Below are 9,946 nucleotides of genomic sequence, written 5' to 3'. Positions count from 1 at the left end.
CTTGTGTCCTGATGCTGTAAGCTCCGGGCAGGCGGTGCCTTTGGCACTTTGTTCCCGATTTGTCTCCAAAACCTACTGCATGGTACACAGTAGGCGTCAGTAAACGCTAATAAGCATTCAGAAAAATAATGAGGATAACCTTAAAAAATCAAGTAGTTATTAATCTTTTAAAACTAAATAAAACTCTGAATAGTCTTTTCTGCACACAGATCTCCAGGGGTCACTAAAGGACATTCATTTTCACAAATGTTAATAAATAAATGCATTTATTATCGGCATCCGCAGTTCAACTTTCCACAGAACACACAGCCCGCGCCCGGAGCGTCGGGACACCCACGGCCGCAGGCCCCCACCCAGAGGGAGAAGGACGTCAGGGCGCAGGCGCAGAGGTCGCCCCAATCCCACCGCCGTCAGCTTGTCTGGTGCGCCTCCTGGCGGCGGCCGCAAGCCACGCCCCCTACCCGGGCGGAAATGGCTACTGTTGGACTCGGGGCGCATGCGCGAGCCCCGGCAGTTCTCGCGAGAGAAAGCGGCCCCAAGGGAGACTTCCGGTGAGGGGGCATCAGACGCTGGAAGTGGGAACCTCCGTCGCTAGGCCGAGGGGCGCGGGGCGCTAGAGGAGACGCGGGCCGTGTCTGCGGGGGCGCGGCCAGAGAGCGGGCGGCGGGCCGGGCCGGGGAAAGCCAGAGGGGGGCCGGGCCCCGCCGCGCCCGCCGCCATGGACCCGTTCCTGGTGCTGCTGCACTCCGTGTCGGCCGGCCTGTCGAGCAGCGAGCTGACCGAGCTCAAGTTCCTGTGTCAGAGCCGCGTAGGCAAGAGGAAGCTGGAGCGTGTGCAGAGTGGCCTGGACCTCTTCTCCGTGCTGCTGGAGCAGAACGAGATGAGCCCCGAGAACACCGTGCTGCTCCGCGAGCTGCTCGTCTCCCTGCGGCGCCAGGACCTATTGCGGCGCCTGGAAGACTTCGAGGCGGGCGCGGCGGGCGGGGCCGCGCCGGAGGAGCGAGGTGGGGGCGGGGACCTGAGGTCTGGGGGTCAGGCGGGGCCGCGCCCGAGGAGCGAGGTGGGGGCGGGGGCCTGAGGTCTGGGGGTCAGGCGGAGCCGCGCCGGAGGAGCCAGGCGGGGGCACGGGCCTGAGGATTGGGGGGGCGGGCGAGACCGTGCCGGAGGAGCCGGGGGTGGGGGGAGGGGGCCTGAGGACTGGGGGGCGCCGGGGGAGGCAGGGTCAGCTGGACCTGCAGTGGTTTCGATCTCCCGGGCGCCTAACCTTTTCCGGGTTCGGTTTGCGTGGGTTTTCTCTAAACAGCCCTGGGAGACGGGTAATATACCCACTTTGCAAATGGGAGAACCACAGTGCACGGAAGTTAACAGCCTAAGTTGCAGAGCATGGACACCCATCCCCCAGCCTCAGTATTTTCTCCACCTCCCCCCTCCCTCCGGGTAAGTTAGAGATTACCCGAAAGGAAAGGACATTGCTAAAAGGAAGGGACATTGCTAACCTCCCGGGTGGAGTGGAAGTACACCAGAAGCGTCACAGCAGGTACGGGTTGGTTGATAAGGGACAGTTTTTGCACAATGGGCCATCAAGGTGTGGTCCTGGCTTTGCCATTGTCTAGCTGTGTGATCTAAGAAATAACCTAACACCTATCTTCCTGTGTCTCCATTTCGTCTTCTGTACAAGTGGTCAGTAACGCAGGTGCCCACCTCACAGAACTGGAGGAGTTGGCACACAGGCTGACAGCATATCAGGGATTTGTAGCTGAAGATGCAACTTTGCAGGAGCCTTCCAAGAAGCATATTGTCCTTCCTCTTCTCCCTGCCCCCGTCCAGAAACAGCCTTTTGTAGTCTGTCATGCTGATCTCAGTAGTGACTTTTCAGCAGATGAGGACATAGTAGCCAGAGACGGAGGACAGGTGTCAGTCAGGACATCTTCCAAAATAAGAATCGGGGTGTTCAGGGCTGGCGTACAAATTACCGTATCTTGGTGGCCTAAAGCAACAGAATTTGATGCTCTTACAGTTCTCGATCCAGTAGTCAAATGAGGGTGTCAGTAGGCCATGCTCCCTCTGAAAGCTCTCGGGGAGGAGCCTTCATGCCTCTTCTGGTTTCTGGGGACTCCAGGCGTTCTTGGCTTGTGCCCACATCGCTCCAGTCTCTGCCTCCATGGCACGTGGTCTTGTCACTGGATTTAGGGCTCACCTGGGTAATCCAGGATGATCCCCTCATCTCAAGATCGTCAACTTAATCTCATCTACAAAGGCCCTTTTCCAAATAAGGTAACATTCACGGTTCCAGGGGTGTGATGTGGACATACTTTTTAGGGGCCACCATTCAACCCACTGTAGGGTGAGATGGGGGAGCAGCTCCATCTCCCTGTCCTGAGTAGGTATCTCCGTTACAACACACCCCAACCCCAACCGGGAAGTCTTCAGAGCAGGCCACGCCTCTTGGGTAGTGTTTCAGGGTGTGGTTAGCCGGGGCAGACTTGGCCTCTGCAGGAGGACCTCTTGGTACCCAGCCCTTGGGGCAGCACCGAGGAGCCCGTCAGGGAGTGTGGGGTAACCTGTCTCCTAAAGGGCTCCTGTAATCTCTGGTCGGTCGTTGTGTTCTTTCCCTCCCCAGACCTGCGGGCAGCGTTTGATATCATCTGTGATAACGTGGGGAAGGACTGGAGGAAGCTGGCTCGTCACCTCAGAGTGTCTGACGCCAAGATTGAAGCCATTGAGGAGAAGTATCCCCGGAACCTGGCAGAACAGGTGAGGGAGTCGCTGAGAGTCTGGAAGAACAGCAGGCGGGACGATGCGGCCGTGTCCCACCTGGTGAGGGCGCTCAGGGCCTGCCGGCTGAACCTAGTGGCAGACCTCATCGAGGAGGGTCAGCGGGCCCGGGCCCTCCAGAGCGAGGCTGGGGACCCTCTGTCCCTCTCTGAGTCCTGGGACTCAGACTCGCCCGCCTCGGGGGCCTCCCGATGACCCAGCTGCTCTTCTCCAGGACCAAAGGCATCTACCCACTCTGAACTTCGGTTCCCTCCACCGCGGTTAACCATGTCCCATCCGTGCCAGCGTGTGAAGACCCGGCAGGGAGCCGGGTGAGGGCCCACACGGGCTCTGGGCACTGCGATCAGCCTCAGAGGGAGATGCTTTCATCCCCGTTAAACGAGTTCCTACCGGAGGACATTGCGGGCCACATCCGACACGTAGGAGGGACCTATAAAAGATGGTGGTTAGGGTTATAAACCTGGTCGTTGTCCAAGTGAGGAAGCGCAGAGTCGAACTGGAGGCAAGTCAGTAGTATTGGGGGGGCTGGGCTGGTGGCCAGTGCTGTCCAGCTCTGGAGCCCGCGCTTGGAACCGCTGGCTCCTTCTGCCATCCCCACGGTTGCCAAAGGCTTCGAGGCTGGTGGTGTAGACCCGTCTCCCAGGGCAGGTGGCATAGGGGTGAGGCGATGCCTGTGAGGTGCTTAGAAGATGTGGACACAGGGCTGGGCAGATGCTAGTTGAGAGAAGTATGATTCCTGTGATTCCACAGTGTGTTACTATTTTGTGTCAAAACCACTATCTTTCTGATAACAGAGTTGGCAAGGGAGCTGGAGCCTGTGATTTTAAGAAGTAATCTTTCTTCCTGCTTCTCAGGTAACCCTATTGAATCAGGGCCTTTACAAAGGAAACCTCCACATTACAAAGAATTTTCTCATCCCATTGATGATGATTTCATTTTACGTGCTCTCAGAAGTCCCACTGTAGTCGATTTCAGTGTCCCTTGAAGGTTATTACAGGCCCAACCTGGGAGTAGGGTGGCTGCATTTCATAACAGCTCTGGGGACCACTAACAAGGGGAGTGTTCAGGGGGCTGGGATGAATTAGGAGATTGGGATTGACATATACACACTACTGTGTATTGTATAAAGTGGCAGAGAGCCCAGCATTCATGCCTTGCGCCTTCCTGCTGCGACCTTGAGAAAGCTACTTGTGATGTCATGCCATGCCGCCTTGACCTTGGGTTCCTGAGATCCTAGCAACACTCCCCTCCAGGCTGTGGACCCAGCCTTCGGCACATACTTAGTGTCGGGCACTGCTAGGAGCTGGGGTCATGCAGCGGACAAGACAGAAGTGGCCCTACTCTGTTGACCCCGAAAGCCTGGCCAGGAACACGGGTGTTGACCAATTCATCACAAGTTTGGGAGTTGAGCTAGTTCAGCCCCAGAGTGGCGTGGCCTGGCCCGGTTCATGCACAGAATATTCCCCCGCCTGCCATGAGCATCTGCCTCTTCAGGACCTCGGGTCAGGGCTAGTTCTGTGGATAACACACACATCATCATCATCATCATCAGTAAATGAGAGTGGCTTGGCTAACGGGTCGCTTTGGGACATAGGTGACCTGGAAAATGTGTCCATGTTTCTTGAACAGAGGCAGATTTCAGAGGTGCTGCCAATCTTCTTACAGTTTATGGCATATGCTACTGAAATGTGAGGGTGCTGGGCACCCTGGCCTGCATCCCCCGGCACGGTTCTCACACCTGGAAGGAACCTCTACCCTCTGTCGCACCAGGTGTTCTCGTGGAGGCTTTGACAACACATGCTTACAGCACTCAGGATTTTCCAATGCCTGGGACCCGGCACTGGGCCGACTCCATGCCACGTGAGGTGAGGCACTGGTCCCCCTGGCCACTGACATCCAAAGGCTTCCCTCAGCGAGCTGCTCTGGTCCACGTGGTGAGGGTGTTGGAGCAGCCTCAGTAGACCAGTCACATGACTTAATCTCACCCCCAAGGCACAGATCTGAGTTCCAGGACACAAGAGGTGATGGATGAGAAAGCGCCTCCTTCCAGCACTGCTGTCTGCCTCCCAGGCCCTGCAGGTGGGCCAGCCGTGGTGGCTCTGGGCCGCTGGGGCAAAGCTGCAGAGCCTGGTGGTGGGTGAACTTGCACAAGAAACTGGCCCTGGAAGGTGGGAGCTCAAGGCCAGGTAGAATCCTCCGTTTGTTCAGTCCTCAGTGGTCAGGAGGCTTCCACTGTAGCTGCGCTGCCAGGCATTGAGGTGAGACTGAGCAAGCAGGCAGCCTGCCCTCAGAAAGCACACAATTTCCCCAGTTTTGTGACACAAAAGGAAAAGGCACAATAAAAATGTATAGAGCGACTTCCCTGGCGGTCCAGTGGTTAAGACTTCACCTTCCAATGCAGGGGGTGCGTCGGGAAGCTAAGACCCCACGTGCCTCGCAGCCAAAAAACCAAAACAAGCAATATTGTAACAAATTCAATAAAGACTTTAAAAATGGTCCACATCAAAAAAAAAAACAGTATAGAAAAAGCACAAATGCCTATACGGGCCCTAAAAGTGAAAAGGTACACAGCAAATTTTGGAGAGCAGTTCTCTGAACGATAGTTTTTCTGTATGCTATCCATATTTTCCCTGTTTCTGTAACGGTTTCAGTTGTCTGCCAAATACCAGTCCCAGGTGTAACGTGGACCGTGAGGGGGGGTGTCCTGGAGAGCAGGGCGCCGCATGGGCTCTCGAGCCTGACCTGGGTGTGAACCGGGGGCTCTGTCCTTGGGGCTCCACCTTCCTGAAAAGGGGCCGTTAGATAAATATGAAGTGCTTGGCCAAGTCTGTGGCCCTATTTTTACCTTAAAAACAAACATGTCACCCAGAGCCCCAGAGGTCTGCCAAAGGCTGTTCTGCTCTGTGTGGTCTCAGAACATTGAGCCCGGCCTCTGTGCGTCTTGCGGGATCTTAACTCCCTGATCAGGGATTGAACCCGTGCCCCCTGCAGTGGAAGCGCAGAGTCCTAAGCACTGGACCGCCAGGGAATTCCCGTTCTGGGTCTTCTCATAACCCCTCCTGGGACAGACGTGGTTGACATCTAACCAGAGCTGTGACCCCGGGGACAGGTCAGCTACACCCCACGTAGGCAGGGAGCTGCTGCAATTTCTGGACAAGGATTTCTCACAGCAACTTTCCAAAAAAAACCATCCCTTTTTTTTTTTCAGTCACATAAAATTTTTTCTGATAAAGCTGCACGTGATTTCCTTGGAAGCGAAAGTTGAGCCACATTCTGCTCTCAATCCTTTTTCCCTTGAGAAGAAGGGAAAGAAGGGTCCACGTGTACGTGCTTTGCGGGAGATTTCCCGGCCAGCGACGGAGAATTGGAACAAGTGTTTCCTTGACAAGGGTCGCTCCCTCTCCCGGCCCGCAGGGTTCCCGGCTTCACGGCCTCCCTCTGCCACCTCGCCGAGGCCAGCCCTGCTCCTGGGCGCCCGGGGCTGTGGCTCCCCGTCCAGGGCCCCCGACCACTCCAGACTCTTCCGTTGGGGCGGGGGCTGGCCCGCCTCCCGTCCGCTCCTCTTCTTCCCAGGCGACCCCACGGGCACCCCCAAAGTGCACTGCAGAGTGGAGGCTGCCGGTCCCACGGTGCGCTCTCCTGGTTTGTGCGGCCTCTAGGGCACCTGTTCTGGCCGCTCCCTTCGGCATCCGTGCCCTGTCCCAGCCCCCCACCCATGGGAGCAACGCTTGCCAGGCAAGTGACCGGATCACAGATTTCTGGGATTCGGACGTGGGCGAGGTGGGGGCAGGTGTTCCGCCCAGCGCACGGCGCCTCCGCCTCAGCATTCCCCCACGCGTGCCCGGTTCCGTGCCTGGCGCCACAGCCCGGTTAGTTGCCCTCGGCGCAGACCGCGGCCCCCTCTCTGGGGCTCGCGCTCCCGTGCGCAGCAGCACCGGCTCCTCTGGACCCTACCTCGCAAGCCTCTCTCGTTGCCCCCGCCCCGCCCCGCCCCGCCCCGCCCCGCCCCCCAGGGGGGCTCCACCCTTCTCAGGACAGCCCCGCCTCTGCCCCTGTCTGCCCCTTCTGCCCCGCCCCGTCAGCCGCCAGAAATAGTCATGCTGCAGACTCCCGACTGTATTCCTAGAAACCGCAAGCTCTCTCCACATATTTTTCAGTTTTGTGTTTTTCTTCCCATGATACGTATTCTGAGTCATCTTGCTGACTGCTTTCTAACCACAGGATTCCTGTGTGCATCGCGTTTTGGAACCAGACAGGCAAGCGTGACGCAGGGTCGCGCGTGTGCTTATTCGAAAATGGCCGGTCACCGTACATCGGCCGGATCAGGCAAAGCTTCCCTTTTACAAGGAAAATGTGCAATTGAAACCCTTTTTCGTCAAAGAAGCCCTCAGTTTCTTAAGTCAGTGACTAAGTTAATACACTGTGGCAAGAGTCGCACGTGGGTACCAACCACATTAGTTGTCACCAGGCAACAGAGGCCGAGTCAGTGCGTGAGCGGTGTCCTCATCAAGCGAAGGCTGGAAACCGGAAAACGTGGGCCGTTTGGTCACCCAGGCACCAGGCAGGGCTAAGCTTCCCTTCCCCACACCTGCTTGGTGACAGTCTCGGAACGGGCAACGACTTTGTTTCAGCGCGTGTTTCACGGGACAGACCTTCTGTCTGGGGAGATGACGAAGTTCTCGAGATGGTTGGGATGATGGTTGACAACACTGTGAGTGAATTTTATGTTGGTATTATTTTACCACAAGTTTTAAAATCATCCTTCACATTAACCATTTAATTATATTATTAATCTAAATTGTATTCGTTTCGTGGACTTCTCTCTAATTTGAATTTTATTGGCGTTTTGTAAGTTACGAGGGCTAGGAGCATAAGCGTGTCTCCGGCCTATGTGTGTGTTGAAGTGACATTATTACAAATAAAACCTTGTCCTTCCCTGGGAGTCTGAGTCCCTGTTACTCCTTCCAGCTGGAGAAACCCATCTGCAGGGTGCCCAGGCCCCCATGGGCAAGTCCTGGGGCTCAGCGTTGTGAGGAACAGGAGGGGCGCCGGGCCCTATGCAGCTTGCTCCCCAAATGCCAGCCTCCCGGGGGACTGAGGACCAGCTCAGACACCCAGTGTGATGAGGCCTCGCCTGATGCCCGCCACCCACAGTGGACCCCTCCTGCCCTGGTCGTGCCCCACCAGGCGCGGCTTCCTCATCACCGTGGCTTCCAGAGCTGCTCAGCGGCTCTGTGAGCAGAGGCTCACTGTGCCCGCTGAGCAGGTGAGTGAACTGCGATGATAAAAGACCAGGTCCAGGGGCCCCAGGGCAGGGACCAGGTTGCCTCTCCGCCCATCGTGCCCGGCTGTGACCGAGACCCAGGATTTGCCCTTCACGCCGCCTAGTCCCAGCAAGAGGTCCACCATGGACCCTAGGTCGGCTCCCCCACCCCCTGAATCGCCGCCGGCCACCCCAAGGGTCCCCTCCCCGCGCAGGGTTGATGCTACATGCGCAAGAACACACACCTCTTGGCTTTGGAAGCTCTGAAATGTGTGGTCCGTTCACGCACCCACCCATGCGTCCACACCTTCATTCAGTAGGTTCTCAGCCAAGGGCTAGCGGCTCAGGTGGGGCGGTGGGGAGGGGCCCTTCACCTCCCTCTAGCTGGTGACTGCACAGTGGAGCCCCACCTCCCTTTCTCACCTGGCAGGACCAGCCCCCTCCCACTTGCTTCAGGCTCCAAGGAGATGAGTGGTGGTGAGTGGCTGGGAGTTGCTTTCACATGGTAAAGACCACGATGTCGTTACTGTAGTTATTCCAGAGTGACGGCACGTGTTTAAAATGACTTGCCTTTACGCCAGCTTGACTGGGTATGAAACTCTCGGATCACACGTTCATTCCCTAAGGTCTTTGGAGGCATCAGATGATACCTGGGGAACCTGCCCCAGTGCCTGTCACCGAGGAGCACCTGACCCAGGCCCAGCCACCGAGTCCTACTGTGAGAAAGGGGAGTCCTCTGTCATCTGGTCCCGCTGATGTTGTCTGCAGCCCAGACCATAAACCAAAGACTGTGGAAATGCAAATGAACGTAAGTATACGGACAAGACTAAGAGACCAACTCTTCTTCCTCACACAGTGGGGGACCCTGTAGAGGCAAAGGAGAACAGAATTAATAAGATAGATGTAATAGGGACAAAGTGAGCAGTGCCATGAGAGGCATGGCATCCCCTGCAGCCAACTGCCTGGGTTCAAATCCTGGCTCTGCTATTTAGCAGCTGCATGGCACTGGGCAAATTAACTCACCTACAAAATGGATTATTATAGGACCTACCTCGAAGGAATGGGATGCTGGGGGCATTCTATGACTTGCTTCTAAAGCACAGGGTGGGTACAAGGACGCCTGCAGCCTCTGTTCCGGGTGCTGTGTCATAACCATGATGACATTTGTGTAGCAGACAGCAGAACCAAGAGATGTGTCACTGAGTTGCTGAATTGACTTACTCTGCCCCTGGGCTCCATCACCTGCTCACACTTCTTTTTACAATTCTTTAAGACACTTTGGTGGGATTTTCTGATATTTGATGCACTGAAAGGCATCATAGTGGTCAAAAGGGAATTTAGAACATAAAGATGGTGTTTCAAATCAGTGAGGAAGAAAATTCAAAAATCGGGGTTAGGACAACTGGGAAAGATCGTTGCATCCTTACCTCCCTCCTTCTACCAAAATAAATACCAAATGCATACAAGATTTGGATTTTTTTCAATATGAAGCAACCCTGGGAGAATTTATCATCTTGAAGAGGAAGGAGAGGGCCATAAAATGAAAGACTGATCAATTCAACTACATGAAAAACTAAAAATGTCTACCTGTCAAAAAATATTATAAACCAGTTTAAAGACACGATCCCTTGTGAAATGGTTGTAGCTGAAGGAAATGAAGTTCAGGGTGAAGAGCCTGCCCAAAGTCACCCACTCAGTCACCTGTCAGCTAGTGTTCAGTGAGCACCTACTGTGTACGGGGTAGACGTCGCCAGGACGGGAGCTGCATCCAGGAGCTACCTTCACGGAGCTTCCAATCCAGTGGGAGAGGCACGGTGCTCACAGCCTCCTCAGGAGAGCAACACTGGGCTTCCTGTGACACCCACTGGGTCCCCGCAGCTGGGCTCTGGTCCTCATGGCTGAGCATCC

General features: G+C 55.8%; 1 protein-coding gene across 1 annotated transcript; it reads left to right on the top strand.

Moving 5' to 3' along the window:
• The first annotated feature begins 200 nt into the window (after positions 1-200).
• FADD (Fas associated via death domain) lies at positions 201-3,051 on the top strand. Its single transcript, XM_079708034.1, has 2 exons — positions 201-1,004; positions 2,621-3,051. Exons 1-2 carry the CDS (start codon positions 719-721, stop codon positions 2,968-2,970), a joined length of 636 nt encoding a protein of 211 aa, XP_079564160.1. The 5' UTR covers positions 201-718; the 3' UTR covers positions 2,971-3,051.
• The last annotated feature ends 6,895 nt before the right edge of the window (positions 3,052-9,946 follow it).

Source organism: Hyperoodon ampullatus, assembly GCF_949752795.1.
Source record: "Hyperoodon ampullatus genome assembly, chromosome: 7".
Lineage (NCBI taxonomy): Eukaryota > Metazoa > Chordata > Mammalia > Artiodactyla > Ziphiidae > Hyperoodon > Hyperoodon ampullatus.
This window is presented reverse-complemented; position numbering and strand designations above follow the sequence as displayed.